Below are 21,268 nucleotides of genomic sequence, written 5' to 3' on the forward strand. Positions count from 1 at the left end.
GGTGTGAGGCCGGCCATGGGAAGCTGCGGAGGTCTGGGTGTCAGGCGGTCCGCGCTGGCGCGGTGCCTGAGGGAACCAAGACCTAGGAGGGTGTGGAAAAGGACTGCTGGCTCCGCCTTCAGTCCTTACGCTTTGTAGACAGGCGTTTCCCTCTCTGAGAAACGCCCCTCCGCCCAGGCCTTCACCTGGAGCTTTTTCAGGCTCCTGGTTTGCCTGCCAACCACGAGGAGTCTGGAAGGAAAAGCGAAGCATAAGCGCCGATAACCCACGCCTCTCAACGCCTTTCCCAGCCCGAGATCGCCCAGGCAGGGATGGGCGATAAGATCCGGCTACCCTTCCCCGTGGTCCTCTTGGCCGCTCTGCTGCTGCCTAGGGCGGCCGGCTTCACTCCCTCCTTAGACAGCGACTTCACGTTCACACTTCCGGCGGGCCAGAAGGAGTGTTTCTACCAGCCCATGCCCCTGAAGGCCTCGCTGGAGATCGAGTACCAAGTAAGTGTAGTTGTTGAGCCAGCCTCCTTCCTTTAGCCTAACTGCACGTCGTCGCCTCTCACCCGCTGAGAAAGTTTTTTGGGGACCGCCCGGCCGCTAAAGAGGCGAGGGCCGCCGGGAAGCCGGGCAGCTGCGCGCCGGCTCTCGAGGCGCTGCTCTCCAGGGGCTGGGGACTAGAAGTTAGGCGGGATCTGGAATTGACTACCTGCCCTCTCCCCTTTCCTCAGGTGGGAAAGAGGCCAGCTCTGGTGATGTCGGTGGGTTTTCTCTTTGTTTAATGATTCGTCCATGTCTTTTTAGCCACTACGCGCGCAAGTACCGGAAATCTCACAATTCAGGCCTAATACACGTTCTGTTTAATCACTGGACAAAATGACAGTTTCTTTAATCACCGCCCCCAACCCTCACTTAATTTAAGTATTATAAATCTATACTGTTACTTCTTCAGTTAAGGATTTTTGAATTGTGACCATGCGATTATCACTAAATCCTATTTTGGAATATTCTGAAAGAGGCTATTGGTGTGTTTAATGGTGAATTTCCTTCCCAGTTGTATGTGTGTGTCTGTCTGTGCGTGTGTTCAGGCGTTAAGTTGTCTCTGACTCTGCGACCCCATGGACTGTAGCCCGCCAGGCTTCTCAGTCCGTGAGATTTCCCAGGCAAGAGTACTGGAGTGGGTTGCCATTTCCTTCTCCAGGGGATCTTTCCCTCCCAGGGATCGAACCTGCATCTCCTGCCTTGGCACGCTAATTCTTTACCACTGAGCCAACAGGGAAGCCCTCTTAGTTATATACCCAAATAAGATATAATTGTATATTGAAGCTCTGTAATCTTTTCTTCAGCATTCTAAGCATTTCTCCCATATCATTATTTTATTTTTAATAAGCAAGATGTTATAGGGAATTGCCTTAATTTATGTAGTCACTCTGGTAGAGGGTAATTTCTTAGAAGAAATCGTTAGCTCCAGTATGGCAAATTTCGATGTTTCTAGGTAACACTGCAAAAAAAAGAAAAATGCTTTGATGTGGTTCATCTTTCAACTTTTTTCCCGTTACCTAATTTTTAATCAGATGTTCATTTTTTATAGTTGATGTAGAGAATCTTTTTCAATAACAGGTCCTGTCACATTTAGAGCAAAATAAAGTTATTTAGAATTTTCATCTGAAGAAACTTTAGAATTAGATTATTTATAGATGAATACGGCTTCCCTGGTGGCTCAGACTACAAAGAATCTGCCGGCAATGCGAGAGACCTGGGTTTAATATCTCGGTTGGGAAGATCCCCTGGAGGAAGGCAGGACAACCCACGCTAGTGTTCTTGCTTGGAGAATCCTCTTGGACAGAGGAGCCTGGAGGGCTGCAGTCCATGGGGTCTCGAAGAGTCGGACACGACTGAGCAACTAAGCAGCAGCAGCATGGATGCATAAGGTAAGCATAAAGTGTCTAAAATTACAGTTAGTGAGCCAAGCTGAGGCAGGAACTCAGCATTTCCTGATTTCCAGTTCAGTTCAAAAGTTAATTTACTGAAGATTTACCACGTGCCAGTAATGCTTGGCGGCGAGGACATAGAGGAGGGGACAAACAAAAGCAAGAGCCCTTTTCAGGGATTTTAATATTTAAAGGTTACTGGCTTATGAACAGGGGCTTTGCAGGTAGAAGAGCGGTAAAGAATCTGCCTGCCAATGCAGGAGACTCAGAAGAGGCAAGTTGGATCCCTGGGTCAGGAAGATCCCCTGGAGGAGGAAATGGCAACCCACTCCAGTGTTCTTGCCTGGAAAATAAAGTATGGTTATATGCTGTTGGAGAAGGACTTCTCCGGGTTTTCAGAAAAGAATTCCTTGAGAAAATAAATAGGAACCCAGAAAGATGCTTAGGTGAAACAGGAATGCAGGGAAGAAGGGGCATTCTAGGAAAAGGAACAAAATGAATAGGCATTTCTGAAAATGCACAGTGTTAGTGTTCTAGTAGTGGGCAGTATGTACTGGGCACTACAAGTGCTGAGCTTAAGGGCTGGATCTCTTAAGACTATAAAGTCTAGGTGAGAACAGGAGAAAAAGAGATTGGAGAGGTCAGGAGGCTGGATCATGAATCTTAGCTTGTGTGCTATGCTGAGTAGCTTTGACCTTTGTCTGTATAAGGGCTACTGAAGATTAAGCAATGTGGTAGCAGTCGAAAATGTTTTACAGTGTGGAATATGGATTTAAGGAGGGCAAAATTAGAGGTAAGGAAACCAACTACAGGGTTAGAAAATGTTTTACAGTGTGGAATATGGATTTAAGGAGGGCAAAATTAGAGGTAAGGAAATCAACTACAGGGTTAGAAAAAGAGTCTAGATAAGGAAACAAGTTTTATTGTTCAAAATTCATCAGTATTTACCCAGGTATTAGGAAAGAAATTGGGACTTCTGTGGCAGTCCAGTGGATATGACTTCACACTTCCACTGCAGTGAACTTGTGTTCGATCCCTGGTCATGGAACTAAGATGCCAGCATGGCCTAAAAAAAATAAATATAGGTAAACTACTGACCTCTTAGGCTTAACAGCTCCAACTGTAGAGAAAAAAAATGCCTAGGTTGAAATCTTGACTCTGGCACTTACAACCTCTGTGATCTTGAGCAAGTTACTTAACTCCACACTTGTAAAATATTGACAATAATAGTAAGAGTTGATTTGTTTCGGTTTTTTTAATTTTTTCCCATTTATTTTTATTAGTTGGAGGCTAATTACAATATTGTAGTGGTTTTTGCCATACACTGACATGAATCAGCCATGGATTTACATGTATTCCCCATCCTGATCCCCCCTCCCGCCTCCCTCCCCATCCCATCTCTCTGGGTCTTCCCAGTGCACCAGCCCTGAGCACTTGTCTCATGCATCCAGCCTGGGCTGGTGATCTCTTTCACCCTGGATAGTATACTTGTTTCAATGCTGTTCTCTCAGAACATCCCACCCTTGCCTTCTCCCACAGAGTCTAAAAGTCTGTTCTGTACATCTGTGTCTCTTTTTCTGTCTTGCATATAGGGTTATCGTTACCATCTTTTTAAATTCCATATATATGCGTGAGTATGCTGTATTGGTGTTTATCTTTCTGGCTTACTTCATTCTGTATAATGGGCTCCAGTTTCATCCAGTAAGAGATGATTTGAAACAGTTAATAAGTGTTCATGTACCACCCCAAACAGATAGTAAATATTCAATATTGTTAGCTTTTTTATGTTTACATTTTTAGAGTTTTATATATAGTGGGTTAGCTTTATATTAGTACTTGGCATCTTTAATCACTCAGAAAGATTGTTCCCTTAAAGCATTCTGTCTAAACTGTTTTGATTAAGGAAAGAATTAAAATCATTTGGTGTCTGTGGTCCTAGACAATGTTGCGAGGGTTTGTAGGGTAGAAATCTTCAACCCTTTACATTTTCCGACTCTGTGATTAATTTTCCAATAACTACAAGCTACTGGGTTTTGTCTTCATTCTAGACATTGCCCTTGGCTAACTGTGACATATTAAAAATTTTAACCATTTCACACTTTTCAGGTTTAAGAGGACACTTTTAGGGTAACTGACCAGTTCCATTATATATTAAGTTCTTGGAATTTTTAAATATCAATACATATATATCTTATGAGTAAAATAAATCATTCATTTAAATTTTTTATTATTGAGTGCTTAGTTTCTATAAGCTTTATGCTAGGTACTGCAGAAACATTGGTGAGTATAAGTGTACTCTGTGTACTCATGCAGTCTAGTAAGGGGATAGACGTTAATCAAATTAATACAAGTTCAGTTCAGTTCAGTTGCTCATTCCTGTCTGACTCTTTGCAACCCCATGAACCGCAGCATACCAGGCCTCCCTGTCCATCACCCTGCGAGTCCAGGGTTTACCCAAACTCATGTCCATTGAGTTGGTGATGCCATATAGCCATCTTATCCTCTGTCTCCCCTTCTCCTCCTACCTTCAATCTTTCCCAACATCGGGGTCTTTTCAAATGAGCAGCTTTTTGCATCAGGTGACCAAAATATTGTAGTTTCAGCTTCAACATCAGTCCTTCCAATGAACACCCAGGACTGATTTCCTTTAGGATGGACTGGTTGGATCTCCTTGCAGTCCAAGGGATTCTCAAGAGTTCTCCAGCACCACAGTTCAAAAGCATCAATTCTTTGGTGCTCAGCTTTCTTTATAGTCCAACTTTCACATCCATACATGACCACTGGAAAAACCATAGCCTTGACTAGATGGACCTTTGTTGACAAAGTAATGTCTCTGCTTTTTTATATGCTGTCTAGGTTGGTCATAACTTTCCTTTCAAGGAGTAAGCGTCTTTTAATTTCATGGCTGCAATCACCATCTGCAGTGATTTTGGAGCCCAAAAAAATAAAGTCAACCACTGTTTCCCCATCTATTTGCCATGTAGAAATGGGACCAGATGCCATGATCTTAGTTTTCTGAATGTTGAGCTTTAAGCCAACTTTTTCACTTTCCTCTTTCACTTTCATCAAGAGGCTCTTTAGTTCTTCACTTTCTGCCATAAGGGTGGTGTCATCTGCATATCTGAGGTTATTGATATTTCTCCCAACAGTCTTGATTCCAGCTTGTGCTTCCTCCAGCCCAGCGTTTCTCATGATGTACTCTGCATATAAGTTAAATAAGCAGGGTAACAATATACAGCCTTGACGTACTCCTTTTCCTATTTGGAACCACTCTGTTGTTCCATGTCCAGTTCTAACTGCTGCTTCCTGACCTGCCTACAGGTTTCTCAAGAGGCTTGTCAGGTGGTCTGGTATTCCCATCTCCTTCAGAATTTTCCACAGTTTGTTGTGATCCACGCAGTCAAAGGCTTTGGCGTAGTCAATAAAGCAGAAATGGATGTTTTTCTGGAACTCTCTTGCTTTTTTGATGATCCAGAGAATGTTGGAAATTTGATCTCTGGTTCCTCTGCCTTTCCTAAACTAGCTTGAACATCTAGAAGTTCACAGTTCATCTACTGTTGACGCCTGGCTTAGAGAATTTTGAGCATTACTTTACTAGCATGTGAGATGAGTGCAATTGTGTGCTAGTTTGAGCTTTCTTTGACATTTCCTTTCTTTGGAATTGGAATGAAAACTGACCTTTTCCCAGTCCTGTGGCCACTGCTGAGTTTTCCAAATTTGCTGACATATTGAGTGCAGCACTTTCACAGCGTCATCTTTTAGGATTTGAAATAGCTCAACTGGAATTCCATCACCTCCACTAGCTTTGTTCGTAGTGATGCTTCCTAAGGCCCACTTGACTTCACATTCCAGGATGTCTGGCTCTAGGTGAGTGATCACACCATAGTGATTATCTGGATTGTGAAGATATTTTTTGTATAGTTCTTCTGTGTATTCTTGCCACCTCTTCTTAATATCTTCTGCTTCTGTTAGGTCCATACCATTTCCGTCCTTAATCAAACCCATCTTTGCATGAAATGTTCCCTTGGTATCTCTAATTTTCTTGAAGAGATCCCTAGTCTTTCCCATTCTATTGTTTTCCTCTATTTCTTTGCACTGAGCACTGAGGTAGGCTTTCTTATCTCTCCTTGCTATTCTTTGGAACTCTGCATTCAAATTGATATATCTTTCCTTTTCTCCTTTGCTTTTCACTTCTCTTCTTTTCACAGCTATTTATAAGGCCTCCTCAGACAGCCATTTTGCTTTTTTGCATTTCTTTTTCTTGGGGATGGTCTTGATCCCTTTCTCCTGTACAGTGTCACGAACCTCCGTCCATAGTTCATCAGGCACTCTATCAGATCTAGTCCCTTAAATCTATTTGTCACTTCCACTGTATAATCATAAGGGATTTCATTTAGATCATACCTGAATGGTCTAGTAGTTTTCCCTACTTTCTTCAATTTAAGTCTGAATTTGGCAATAAGGAGTTCATGATCTGAGCCACAGTCAGCTCCCGGTCTTGTTTTTGCCTACTGTATAGAGCTTCTCCATCTCTGGCTGCAAAGAATATAATCAATCTGATTCCTGTTGCTATGAAGCTAACTGCATAAGCTATGAGAATGTTTAATAGAAGGACTTGATTTTATCTGGGAATTGAAAGAAGACATCCTAGAAGTAGAGTTCAGATCTGTGAAGAATCAGGCTTACTGGCGATAAGGGGGTGGAACAAGGTGATAGGTAAAAAGAACAGCATGTGGCAATCCAAGGCTTTGAGGCAGAAGACTGAAGAATACCTTTGAGGGGCTGAAAGACTATGACAGACAGGGGAAAGTGGGACTTGTTCATCCTGATCCATTGAAATCATTAGGAAGTTTAGTTTAGATTTATGGTATTGTTTATTTTAAATAGGTATTTTGTATATTTTAAAATGAGCTTCTATATTTTTAAATACCATTTAAGCCTGCCAATATCTTTTGCTTTACTGAAGTCTATGCTTAGTTTTGTCATATCACTTTTTTATTTAATGGATATGATTTTGGGGTTTTAGAGGAGAAACTTGAGTAATTTTAGAATGTTTTGAGTCCTTAGGTATCAGAAAATGGTTTTATCTTTTGCTTTCTCTTCACTAATATAATTATTTTACTTGGGAACATTGACTACATGACTCCCTTGTGATTTTTACATCTAGTGTATGTGCAAGAATGCTGATGCCATCCCTGTTCTTGTTATTTTATAGTTCTCTACTACTACTTCAGTTTCTAGGTGGTTCTCTTCAAATCCTTTGGAAAAAGTCAGTAGGATGCTTATTAGGTGGTTATTTGAAATCTTTAACTCTGTCCTTCATAAAGGTCTTACCATTTCCTGCATGCTTCTTATCTATACTTTTTTGCTTTGTTCTGAGAATTCCTTGGCTCCTTTTCTCTGATTTTTAGATTCCATTCATGTCTATTCTGCTGTTGTTAAGGCTTTATTCATTAGAGCTTTATTTGGGCAGTCATATTTTGGGTTTTTCTAAGAATTTTTCATATCAGCATCTTTCTTAATCTTTTATCGATTTTTACATTCTTAAATTTCTCTGAGGATATATATTACATTTATCTGAGAAAACATATTTTTAAATCTGTTTACATTATTTTCCAAAATTTGATCCTCTGAGAAAAGCTAATAACATGAAAAAGAGGGCATTAGTTTCAGCAAATATTTGGTGTTTCTGTTTTTAGAATTTTGAGATTAATAGATATTGGTAGCTAGATGTATTCATTGCTCAGTGGAATATCTCTAGAAATTTCTTACTCTTCAAATCCGTTAACAGGTTTCCTAGATTTCTAGTATTGTTATGGATTATATTGCTATCTTTTCTTCATTTCACTGGGATTTAAAAAGGAAAAAGAATTGTGTATATTTAGCTAGCCACTTGAAACCAGTCTGTTGGTCAGTGAGTAGAGCACAAGAATAGGTAATCTATTATTCCATTAAAGCCATAAAAAAAAGAAAATGGAGTTATATAAGAAAATGAATAGCCTTTGAAGTTAGATTGCTAAATTCACATTTTGACCATACCACTTATTTACCATCTCCCCTTAGGCAACCTTCTGTGTGCCTGTTTTTTGAGGGTTTTTAAAATTTTCTTGAGGGAGGGGTATTTTGGTTGTTTTGGCTAAAATGAAAACAATAGAACCTACCTTTTAGAGTTGTTGTGAGAAATAAATTAATCCACATAAAGCACTTAAAACAATGTGTGGCATAAACTATAATTGTTAGCTGCCATCATCATCATCAGGACATTTTGAAATTGTAAAGGAACAAGCTGAATTATTTGGCCAGTAAGTAAATAGCCTACTTGGAATACATAATTCATACTGGGAAATAATAGGTGAAAAAGTCAGTTGGAATCAGATCATAAATGTCTTGAGTTACAGGCTGAGAAGTAGCTAATACTGAGGAGGAAACAAACTCAGAAAAGTTACACAGCAAACCCTAAATTGCCGAAGGAAAAGGGTCTACAAATTGAGCTCCTTTCTGTGTTTCTTTCTAATCCATAGGGCTTCTCGATGAAGGTACTGTATATAGGGAGATTATTTCAGTAATACTCATACGACCTAAATTTAAGTATGGCAGCAGGAAATGGCAAGAAAGGGACAAGTTCCAAAACTGAATGGAATGGAAAAAAATGGTCTTTCCTTTCTAGCTCTAACGTGAGTGTGTTGACCTTCTTACCCTTGTTAAGGTTTAGAAATGAAATCTTTTCATCATATGGTCACTTTTTATTTTCAACATTTGTAAAATGTGCTCTTCTCTTCTTTGTCTTTCTGCAGGTTTTAGATGGAGCAGGATTAGATATTGATTTCCATCTTGCTTCTCCAGAAGGAAAAACCTTAGTTTTTGAACAAAGAAAATCAGATGGAGTTCACACGTAAGTAATCTCTTAGTTGGGTTCCATGATCTGAATACCAGTAGGAACAGGGAAATTCAGCACATTTGATACCAAGTATTAGCATTAAATGATCCCATATGAACATTTTAAACAGTCCTTTTCGGTGATCTATCTTAAACTAAAATATCATCAGTTCATCTTTTATCTTTTTGTTTAGACGTTTTCTTTTGATCTTGACTGAGTTTTTGCTTTGCTTTGGGTAATGAGATGAGTATTCCACAGGTACTGCATTCAGTCTACTGAGGCATTTTAAAACCTGCCTTTCTGGCCACCACAGGCTTTTTCTGTTATAAGTTACTATTCCAGGTATATATCTTAAACTGCTGGCTATATCATTTTTGCCAGTAGTTTTCTTAAAACAACAGTACAGTGATACATCTTTGCATGTGTGTCTATGTAAATTTTTATTTCCTTCAAATGTCACTCTTTTTAGATAATTAGAAGACCTGAAAGTAACAGATCTGACCACAGGAAACCCTATAGAAAATGCTTTTTATAATTTTATACTGAAATAAAATATAAAAGTTTAGAATTTGATAAAAGGCCATATATTGTATCTCACTTTTTTTTCATCTCACCAGTGTTTCTGTTTCATTGTATTATTTTACTGTAGCACTTTGTTTACTCAGTATTGTTACTGTGTTTAAACTGTGAGTATTAAAAAAAATAAAATAAAATAAACTGTGAGCATATAGGAATAAGAAAATCAGATATGGAGTGTCCAATATTTGCCATAAACTAGACTTTTCATTTTATATGCTTTTAAATTAATCATTCCAGCCCACTGTGAGAGACAGATTATTTGATTCTCCAATTCCCATTTTACAGACAAGGAGGCTTAGAGAAGTTAAATAAGACTGCAGGGATATACATTTATTAGGAGGAAGCAGAATGAACCAAAATTTTTGCTTCTACTATACAATGCTGAGAACATCTCTAGCACATAGCACTATGTAAGTACTAGCTATTTATAATCACTGGTCTTTGTTAACCAAAGTACCTGGCATATAATTGTTACTCAGTAAATATGAATACATGTATGAGTGAACGAGGTGGGAAAATGTCTCAACCATAGTTTTCTAAGATACTCATTTTAGTGTGCTTTCGAAAATGCCATTTTACCTATGCAGAGTTCTAAAAAAAAAACTGCATAAACTACTGATAAATAAAATCAGAAGTGGTAACTTTAAGTCAGTTAAGGTGGCTATAGCAGAATTAACTATGCTTTCTCTTTGATAGGTATATGAACAAGAACTAAAAATGAAGTTCATCTTTAAATTTAAGAATATAGAAAATGTATAGAATTTCTGTCGATATTAATTACTCTCCCATTTTCTGCTTTCATTTAGAGATTGGGGGGGAAAGGTATGTTACTGCTTTCTTAAAAAGAATTGTTGTTCACTCGCTAAGTTGTGTCCAACTCTGTGACCAGGCTCCTCTGTCCTCTACTATCTCGCAGAGTTTGCTCAGATCCATGGCCATTGAGTCAATGATGCCATCTAACCGTCTCATCCTCTGCTGCTCCCTTCTTTTGCCTTCAATCTTTCCCAGCATCAGGGTCTTTTCCAGTGAGTCAGCTCTTCACATCAGGTGGCCAAAGTATTGGCGCTTCAGCATCAGTCCTTCCAGTTTTCACGGTTTATTTCCTTTAGGATTGACTGGTTTGAGCTCCTTGCAGTCCAGGGGACTCTCAAGAGTCTTCTCCAGCACCACAGTTTGAAAGCATCAATTCTTTGACACTCAAGCCTTCATTATGGTACAACTCTCACATCCGTACAGAACTACTGGAAAAACCATAGCTTTGACTATACAAACCTTTGTTAGCAAAGTGATGTCTCTGCTTTTTAATATGCTGTCTAGGTTTGTCATAGCTTTCCTTCCAAGAAGCAAGTGTATTTTAATTTCATGGTAGCAGTCACCATTTGCAGTGCTTTTGGAGCCAACATAGTTAAAATCTGTCACTGTTTCTTTCCAACTTTTTCCCCATCTCTTTGCCATGAAGTAATGGCCTGGATGCCATGATCTTAGTTTTATGAATACAGAGTTTTAAGCCAGCTTTTTCACTCTCCTCTTTCACCTTCATCAAGAGACCCTTTAGTTCCTCTTCACTTTCTTTCGAAGAGTGGTATCATCTGCATATCTGAGGTTTATATTTCTCTTGGCAATCTTGATTCCAGCTTTGTGATTCATCCTGCCTGGCATTTCACATGATGTACTCTGCTTAAAAGTTAAATAAGCAGGGTGACAATATATAGTCTTGTCATACTCCTTTCCCAATATTGAACCCATCACTTGTTCCGTGTTTGGTTCTAACTATTGTTTCTTGACTCACATACAAGTTTCTCAGGAGACTGGTAAGGTGGTCTGATACTCCTAGCTTTTTAAGAAATTTCCACAGTTTGTTGTGATCCATGCAGTCAAAGGCTTTAGCATAGTCAATGAAGCAGAAGCAGATGTTTTTCTTTAATTCTCTTGATATCTCTATGATCCAACAATATTAGCAATTTGATCTCTGGTTCCTCTGCCTCTTTGAAACCCAGCTTGTACATCTGGAATTTCTCAGTTCACATACTGCTGAAGCCTAGCTTGAAGGATTTTGAGCATAAATTTACTGGCATGTAAAATGAGTGCAACTGTACAGTAGTTTGGCATCGCCCTCTAAATTGGAATGAAAAAACTGACCTTTTTCAGTCATGTGGCCCCTGCTGAGTTTTCCAAGTTTGCTGACATATTGAGTGCGGCACTTTAACATCATCATCTTTTAGGATTTTAAATAGCTCAGGTGAAATTTTATCACCTCCACTAGCTTTGTAGTAATGATTCCTAGGGCCCACTTGACTTCACACTGCAGCATGTCTGGCTCTAGGTGAGTGACCACATAAAATTGTCTCTTATTAAACAACCGGGGAAAAAGAATGAGTTTATAAGTGTTCTTTTGATATGCCAGGTTCTAAGCACTTTACATGTATTAATTTTTTTTATTCTTCCCTATAGTCCTTACTATCATCTTACCAATGAAGGAATTGAGGCATGGAGCAGTTAAGTAAATTGCTGCAGGTTACACAGCTAATGAACAGCAAAGCCAGGATTTAAAACGAGTCAGCCACTCACTCTTAATCACTATACCAAATTTACAAATCTACTTTCTAAAAGCTAAAATGAAGATTTCATCTTTAGCTGTATTAACTTTTCAAAAAATTAGTTAATGTTTGGTTGTGCTGGGTCTTCATTGCTGTGCACTGGCTTTCGCTAATTGTGGGCTCCTCTTGGTTGCCGAGCTCGGGCTTCTTTCTCATCACAGTAGCTTCTCTTGTCGCGAAGCACAGGCTCTCTAGCGTGCAGGCTCGGTAGTTGTGGTGCACAAGCTTAGGTGCTACAGGGCATGTGAAATCTTCCCAGACCAGGGACTGAACCCAGGTGCCCTACATTAGTAGGTGGATTCTAAACCACTGGACTACTAGGGAAGTCCCTTAACTTTTTTTTTTTCTTTTTTTTTATTTTTTTTTTGGGGGGCGCCCGCCGCCTCGGCCATGCTGCCCGCCAGCGGTGCGCACAGCGGGCGGGGGCGGGGCCCTCCCTTAACTTTTTAAAGGCAATTAAAATCTGTTATGCCACTGAAATAGTTTTTCCTTAAATTAAACCTTTGAAACAAATACTGTCCTTACAGAAGTCGAGGTTAGTAAAAAATGTCTCCAGACAGAGCCTTTAACAGCTTAAGTAATACCTATTTGTCCAGCACTGTCATATGTATCATTTTTCTAGACTACTAAATTAGTTATTACCCTAACTCATACCAGAACTTAAGTCTTCCCCCAAAATTCAAAGATTAACAGAGATAAAATGTATAAAAGTGTGTAAATTATGAAGGGATATAAAAGTATTAGAGAAGGAAATGGCAGCCCACTCTAGAAATCTTGCCTGGGAAATCCCAGGGACAGAGCCTGGTGGGCTGCAGTCCATTGGGTCACAAAAGTGTTGGACACAAGTGATTGTGCACACAGAAGTTTTGACTAGAGAAGGGAATGGCAACCCACTCCAGTATTCTTGCCTGGACAATCCCATGGACAGAGGAGCCTGATGGGCTACAGTCCATGGGATCGCAGAGTCAGATGCAACTGAGCATGCATGCCTACAAGTAGTGGCTGTTTTTATAGTATACATACTAAAATCCAGTCACATTGCTAGGTAGTCATCTCTTATGCTTAAACACAGTAAATTACAAATGGGGGGAAGAAAAACAAGACTGGCTTAAAAGATGAAGATCATAGAAGGCGACAGAAGATTAAAGCAAGGCACCTCAGAAATTGAAGATCAAACGTATAACATCCACAAGAGAGCCAATGGCATCGTTTGGCCTGTGTAGGCCTCCTCTTACCATATGACTTGTGGATCAAGTAATCGGTCATTCAGAACTCCTACGATCACAACTATTTGCTAGCAGTTTGTAGCACTGTTCCTGCATGTTTTGTGTACCTTCCAAGAGGTCATCCTTCTTGTGATATGCCCAAGAAAACCCAATGAGAGAAAATTAAAATACTAATACTAAAGAATAAGATTTTGTCAGGATTGAGCTTTGAAGCAATACTATCATAGCTAATTTTTTTTGGCCCATCTTGAATGAGTTTTCACCCCTATGGGGCAGTATCTCCTCATTGAGAATGTGTAGACTAAGAATGCTGCCCTTCAGAATACATATGGTGGTTATATGCTTACTGGATCAGTGATGCCATTATATCAGAATATAGTGGAAATTTTACCTTGGAAAATGCCCCACATCTAGGTTATATTACATAATAGTCACAACATTTTTGTTTTGTTCCTTTTAATATTGTTCCCCTATATCCATACCAGTGCTTGCTTTAGACTCCTTCAAAGGTTAACTGTGTCTCCAAAGACAAAGGTATGTCATAATTAAGGACACTGCAAAGAATACAGAAGGCTTCTAGCAGTATTGTAGAAAGATCAATTAATACCGAAGGTCAAAAGTTCAAGCTTCTCTATGCTTAGAACAGGCTATGTGATCATGGGCAAGAAACATATCTATGTGAACCTTATTTTACTTGCCTTGAAAAGGTCAATTATGCTTACTTTCAAATATGATAAGGATTAAAAACGATGTGTGAAAGCAGTGTGTAAATTATGAAGAGGTATATAAATACTGGCTATTTTTATTAATGGTGATATATGCTAAAATCAAATCACATTGCTGAGTATTTACATGTTATACCTAAACAAACCTAGGTCAGAAATAAGGGGTGAGGGGAGAGATGGAGATGGCTTAAAAGATGAAAATCACATGTTGTTCAGAAGGCTGTAGAAAATGATGTAATCTGCCCCAAAATTTAAGCGATCCAGCATATTGGATAAGGAAACTTCGAATTTAGACCAACCTTCGTGAATAGTCACAACAAAACCTAAAACAGTTTGAACTTTGTTGTTTTTGTGGCCAGCAGTAGTAAATGTCATTAGCCTGTGTACAAGTTTGTTAAAACTTCTCTCCACAAAAAATTAGAAAACTATTTTGCTAAATTAACTGTGCCTAGGACAGTTATCTTTAATGTGAAGATCAAGATCATTTAAGTTATGAGTGGCATTTATTCAGTAAAGGTAATGCCACCATGAGTAATCCTCTCATTCTTCACCACTGAACTCATTCCTAATCTTTGTAAATGAAGTGAAGGCGCTCAGTCGTGTCCAACTCTTTGCGTCCCCATGGACTGTAGCCTACCAGGCTCCTCTGTCCATGGGATTTTCCAGGCAATAGTACTGGAGTGGATTGCCATTTCCTTCTCCATGGGTTCTTCCTGACCCAGGGATCGAACCTGGGTCTCCCGCATTGTAGACAGACGCTTTACCGTCTGAGCCACCAGGGAAGTCCTAATCTTTGTAAACTGTATTATAATTATGTACTTAATCCAAAGGGGCCTACAATGAAGCATTCAGGAAAATCCATTGTTTTTGAAAATTAAAAAAAAATCTCACTTTACAAGTTAATCTCAAAAGTGGAGGTCTGTAGTGATGTTTCCATATGAGTTGAACTCATTATAAATTACTTTAAATAATACATAGATACTAAGGTTCATTCTGAGGTATCCTATCTAGGTTTTTAATCCTGCTCCAGTGTCAAGCACATTTAAGTTGCAAGTACTTGAATATCTATTTTCAGGTTACTGCTTTCAAGAAATTATACATTATCTTTTCAGTACTACGGAGGTCTTTCTGTCAGTAAGCTGTCCAGTTATAAATCATGTTATTTCTTCTTTTACAATAGTTTTTTCTTTAATCCCAGATGGAAGTACAGATAACTGAGGACAGTTTCTTTTTTTAATACAGGATAGAGACTGAAGTTGGTGATTACATGTTCTGCTTTGACAATACATTCAGCACCATTTCTGAGAAGGTGATTTTCTTTGAATTAATCCTGGATAATATGGGAGAACAGGAGCAAGAACAAGAGGACTGGAAGAAATACATTACTGGCACAGATATGTTGGATATGAAACTGGAGGACATTCTGGTCAGTATAGTTTTTTTTTTTTTTAGAATAAAATAATAAAAAGTTACTAATATCTAGAGACTTTACCATATGATAGGCACTGAGCTAGGTATTATCTACATTCTCTTACCCTAATCCTTACTTAAGTCTATGAGGATTATCATCCCCATTTTCCAGTGAGGAAAATTATAGATTAGGGATATTTGGTAATTGTCTCTGTGACAGAACCACAGAGAGGGAAACTCAAATTTGAACATATGCTCTTAACTACAGAACTCTCTTAGAATGTTCAAACAGAGAATTGTAAGAATGATCTGCAGAATGCTTACACACAAAATTGAGTAATTTTTAAACACTTAAAATATACAGGAATTTTCCCCCACAACACAGATTTTATAATGTGAAATTTGGTATCACTTGATTAATTTGGGGAACACTGTTAACATAACTCAGCCAAACCTAGCAGTTATCAGAAACTACCACTACCCTCAGGAGTAAAAGCTTCTTTGCTTGAAATTGCGTTATGCTTTATCATAAACATGCATAAAGAAGTGTGCATGTTTATGAACCTGTTTACTAATGATTGTATTGCCAGTGTTGGGGAGAAAGGTCATTACCCTTCAGCCACTAGATGTAATCAACTGATAGAATTTATTCAGCAATATTTATAAACAGCATATATATATCTGTTACAGAACTTTCTGTAGGAGAAATAATGTGATTATTCCAAATTTGAAGCTATAATGTATAGCCTCTAATACTCATAACCTGTTTTTTTATAGCGTGGTATTTTGATCATGTTCAGGTTTCTTAAGAAAACAACTATCAAATTATAAAAGAAGAGACATATTGTAAGATCAGTTAGCTAAGTTGGAAAATTAAGTGATCATATCATATGTGTAATTCCTTAGTGACTGAGCCCTCTAAGCCTTGGTGTCCTATCACCCTTGGGAATACCACCTCTAGAGTTGTGAGGATCAAAGGTGATATGGCCTATCTATAAATGCTTAAAACAGCATCTAGCAAACAGTAAGTGTTAGTTTTCTTACCTTTAACATTGGTGTTAACTGTGAATACAAACTGAAATGATTAAGCTTGATTACCATGAATATTTACCATGACAATTTTTATCTCATCATCTCATATGTATACTAAATTTAGTTGAATTTGAGATTCAGAAGAAGACTTAGTTATCATTAGTCTAGCTCCAAACTCCCTTTCCCCTTTTATTCCATTTTGTAGATAAGGAACTGGCTTAAAATGGAAATGATGCATCCATAGTCTTGCTACTATGGATAGAAATCCAATCTTTTTCCCACTCATTTTTAAAATCTCAATCATATTAATATATTCTTCCATTTTAAATTTATATTGCCAACAAGTGCAAAATACAAGTAGTTGTAAATTTTATTAGTATTAATACTTCACTGATTTCTCAAGAAATTGACTTCATTCACAATTAAACAAAATGACCAAAAAGTTCAGATTTAAATAAGGCTTAAAATACTTAGTCTTTGTTAAAGAAAAATAAAGTGTCTTTCAGTTTTTCCATTTACACCCCCCCATCAAAATTTTTTATCACAGCAGCAAACTTGAATAAACAATTTTATACTTAACTGTCATCATCTGATATTGAAAAGAACTATGCATGATCTTTTCATTTGGGGATCTCAATCTCACATTTTTCTGGAAAATATTTGCATTACTAGATTGCTTTACAAATACACATATATGACAAATATTATACTTTGTGGTTTTGTAGGCTTAGCAGAGCACTCTGAAATTTTGTGTATATTTTTTGCTTTTAAATGAGGATTTTAAGCAAGGGGACTATACAGGAAAATCTGTTTCTGTTATTTTCTTACTTATGCCATCAATACTTTGACATAATTTCTAATCTCAATTTTACCCTATATTCATGTAAACCTTTTATAGTTTTTAAATCACTTCTCACCAGGACCCTACTAAAAAATTTTTTTTCAGATGTGCAACTCAGACTGCATCTTGGTAAGCTTGTTTTATGAATGTAATCTTGGAACATTTCCATAATAAAAACATTTCTTATGGTTGTTAGGGCTAACAAGATAATGTATGTAAAATTACTGGCACTGCAGCACTCAAATATATTTTCATATTATTTTCAATTCCCAGTAGCTTTGTTCTCTTTTAGAATTATAAACAATAATTTAAATATATCATGAGAACTGTTACATAAACATTATGTAGTAAAGATATTTAGTTAAATCTTAAATAGTACCCACCCCTTAATTAAAACTGTTTTTGGATATTAAACTAGTAAGAGTACAGTGAAGCACAGTTTTAAATTAAAATTACTGAGCATTCTTTTACAATAAAATTATTTTCTTTATCTCCAGGAGTCTATCTACAGGATCAAGTCCAGACTAAGCAAAAGTGGTCACATCCAAACTCTGCTTAGAGCATTTGAAGCACGTGACCGAAACATACAAGAAAGCAACTTTGATAGAGTCAATTTCTGGTCTATGGTTAATTTAGTGGTAATGGTTGTAGTGTCAGCCATTCAAGTGTATATGCTGAAGAGTCTATTTGAAGATAAGAGGAAAAGTAGAACTTAAAATTCCAGACTACTTAAAATTCACAAAAAGTGACAGAAAAACGCAATAAACTCTTACACTCAAGACCATTAACAGTCTTTCCCAAAACATTTTCAGGCATTACCATTAAGTGTGAAATAAGTATAATTTTAATATGAAAGGAAAGGCTTAACTTTCATCTGTGCAGGTGATCTTATTGTTCCGATTGTACTTAAGTGTATAGCAAATATTGTGCAGGTATAAATGAATGAAGCCATGTTAGTAACAGTAGTTTCCTAAGTTTGCAAAAGTTTTGCAAATGTCATTAGTGATTTAAATAAATGAACTTTGGGCCTAAATGTAACAGTGAACAATGTTTTTAGAAGATTGTTACCCAGAAATTTCTTTGTAAATGTGGCAATTACAAATTAATTGTAGAAGTTTTTCAGTATATCAAGTTATAAATCATACAAGAATTATCTAATCATGGATATCTTTAGAAAACAAAAACTCAACTTTTCTCTTTTTACATATGTATCTCCTAAATGTATATAGAAACATAGCTGTGAAAAAAAGGTATGTCGGATGTTTTATAGCCAAATATATTAAAATATTAACAAAAAGTATTAGTTTTATATACCTAGCCTACATTCCCAAAAGCTGACTTTTGAATAGTTCTTAAAAATACTAAGAACATAGTTATCAAAAATAGGACAGATTTTCTCTTTGAAGTAAATAAAGATCGTTCCCAATTTCTGTAAGGATACATTCTCTCTAATAGTTAACTAAGATATAGGATTTTTAAATTAAATGAGGGGAAATCATTTTATTTTTATATTATCAACAGTGTTACGTTAGTTTTAATGTATTTACTGACTTGGATGATACATTAATACCAGCAGTTGTTTAGGAAATATTGCTACAAGAATTTGGACCTAATGTTAAGTAAATATCTTGAGTTCTCAAAAATCATTAAAAAAAAACCAACAACAATAAAGTCAATATAAAAGAATTTAGGGAAATGAGAATATCTCATCAAAATAAAGTTTACTTAAAGTATCTAGAATCTGGCTTATCATATCACTCAATCCTAATATAAACCACGAGATTAATTTCCAGCTAATTGTTAGAAAAGTGCAGGTTTTATTTTTTAACAATTGTTTTAAATTATCATTTCTAAGTATTTAGGTACAATATGGTATAAGCCCTACTAGTATAAATATTTATTAGTTTTTATTGTAATTTTCATAAAATGACCTTTCTGATCACTTTATTTATTGGCATTCAAATAAGAATTGAAAACCTACAGAAGTTTCAACACTCAATATGTGAACAACCCTATAGCCTTTGCCTTAATCAAGTACTTAATCATGTCTTAATCAAGTACTAGTATCTTAATGAATTAAATAGAATTTTTAGGTTATACCCACTTGTAATATTGTTTATGTCATGTAAGAGTTAAAAACAATCAACTGATAGGTCCTGAGTACAGTTGGTTAGTACTGCTGAATTCCTAATAAGCAATAATGATATCCAGAGACAATGATGATTTCATCTATAATTTATACTCAAGTGGTACAAAATGAGAGATATTTCCCTCCATCTTATATATTTCCCTCTATTCTTAGATTTCCCAACTCTGAGGCTTTTTTAAAATGAGATAAATGCCATGTTTAGGTGATTACCTTAACTGGCTAAGTGTACAGGAGTAGCCCTTATTAACACATGCAAAACAAGGGCCAGTAAGATTTCTGCTTGAAAGAGCTCTTTTTCCTCTTCTGATAAACTAATAATGAGAAGTGAATGTAAAGTACTATAGCTAATAAAACAGTACAGATTTAAACTACTGCATCTTTCTTATAAAACTGTGATTAAGAATTCTACCTCTTATGTGTGGCTGGTCACTGTACTTACTGTACTGATTCTATACCTAACAATGGATTTGTTACATCATCTACATTTGATTTGTGCCACTGATTTTTTTAAACCTTTGATTCAGTAACTTCCTATTATATAATAATGGCCTTATTTAGAAAACAAAGAATTTAGGGATATTGAGGACAATTTTATTTTTATAGACAAAGTGAAAACAGATTATTTAAGAAGCATGTTACCTGTATTAACCATAGAGTAAAATTTGTATGCAAAGAACTAAATTCTTTAATATTTCTAAAAGCTTGTTTATCTGCATCATATGGTTTTAGTGTACTCAATTTTGACATTAAAATTATGCTAAAAGTGAAAAAAAAATTATACTAAAAGTGAGTAAAGTGTCACTTGGCAGCTTATTTTATCATTACTTTTTTAGTCATGTAAACTTCTAAAATACTAAAATATTTAACTAAGGCCTAGAGTTTCAATTTGCATTTGGATCCTTAATGATTGGTTTTCTTTTATGTGAATGTCAAGATAATAGATAAGTGGTTGAAATAGTATTGAAATAAAGTATAAACTGAAATGTCATTTTATTTTAGGTATGTTTATCCTTCTCAAGTATTGTTATGTCCTAAAATTGACAAAAATTGAATACCTATAATTGTATGCTTCCCCAAAGAAAATTCGTTTATCTGAAATTTTCAAAGATACTGACTGATTCAGCATGTAATGGTTTTTCAGTTGAAATGTAATAATGCACAATTAGTGTTGCTCAAATGCTTTATACTTATGAACAGACACAGCCATATTAAATGAGCATTGAATACTGCGCTGAGTATATACAATAAAAATTACAATCAAAGGATGTCTTATTTATCTACCAGTCATTATAAATGTTGTCTAATCTTTAAAGCCTTCATTGATTTCATCTTAAAAGTGTGCTCTCTACACTTTTTATTGTGAATCATTCTACCCTTCAATAGAGTTCTGTTTGTATATTTATTTGTTCTGCTGCTGCCCAAACATGTATTGTAATTAAGAGGTACTCGGAGGTACTCAAAGGTACTCAAAATAGGCAAAGATTCAGTTCTGAGAGTCTGGAATGCTAAATAAGTACTCAGGGAGCTTTTTGCACTCTTCTACCCTATTATAAAAATTGATTGATTAAGATTGGAATTTGGTTCCAGAATCTCAATTAACACAATTTGGGATTCTGGTGTCTACATTATCCTTGGACCATTTGCTAACTGGGTGAACTTGGGAAATCAAGACTCTAGTTTCAGGACTTCAGTGGTTAAGACTGTGCTCCAAGTGCAGGGGCCTGGGTTCAATACCTGGTCAGGGAACTGAGATCCCACATGCTGCAACTAAATAAATGGAGAAACATACGATATTCAAAGGTGAGAAGGCTCAACATAATAAAAAAGTCAGTTCTTCCTAAACTGATCTATAAATTTAAAATAATTCTCATAAAAATCTAGCAAGATTTTTTTGTAGACAAGGACAAGCATACT

The 21,268-nt window shown here is 36.6% G+C and overlaps 1 protein-coding gene across 1 annotated transcript; it reads left to right on the top strand.

The window, feature by feature from the left end:
• Nucleotides 1-22: 22 nt before the first annotated feature.
• On the top strand, nucleotides 23-20,619 carry TMED5 (transmembrane p24 trafficking protein 5). The gene is made up of 4 exons (XM_043460620.1): nucleotides 23-491; nucleotides 8,713-8,810; nucleotides 15,165-15,348; nucleotides 17,703-20,619. The coding sequence occupies exons 1-4, from the start codon at nucleotides 312-314 to the stop codon at nucleotides 17,919-17,921; spliced, it is 681 nt and encodes a 226-aa protein (XP_043316555.1). The 5' UTR covers nucleotides 23-311; the 3' UTR covers nucleotides 17,922-20,619.
• Nucleotides 20,620-21,268: the final 649 nt, after the last annotated feature.

Source organism: Cervus canadensis, chromosome 2 (genome assembly GCF_019320065.1).
Source record: "Cervus canadensis isolate Bull #8, Minnesota chromosome 2, ASM1932006v1, whole genome shotgun sequence".
Taxonomy (NCBI): domain Eukaryota; kingdom Metazoa; phylum Chordata; class Mammalia; order Artiodactyla; family Cervidae; genus Cervus; species Cervus canadensis.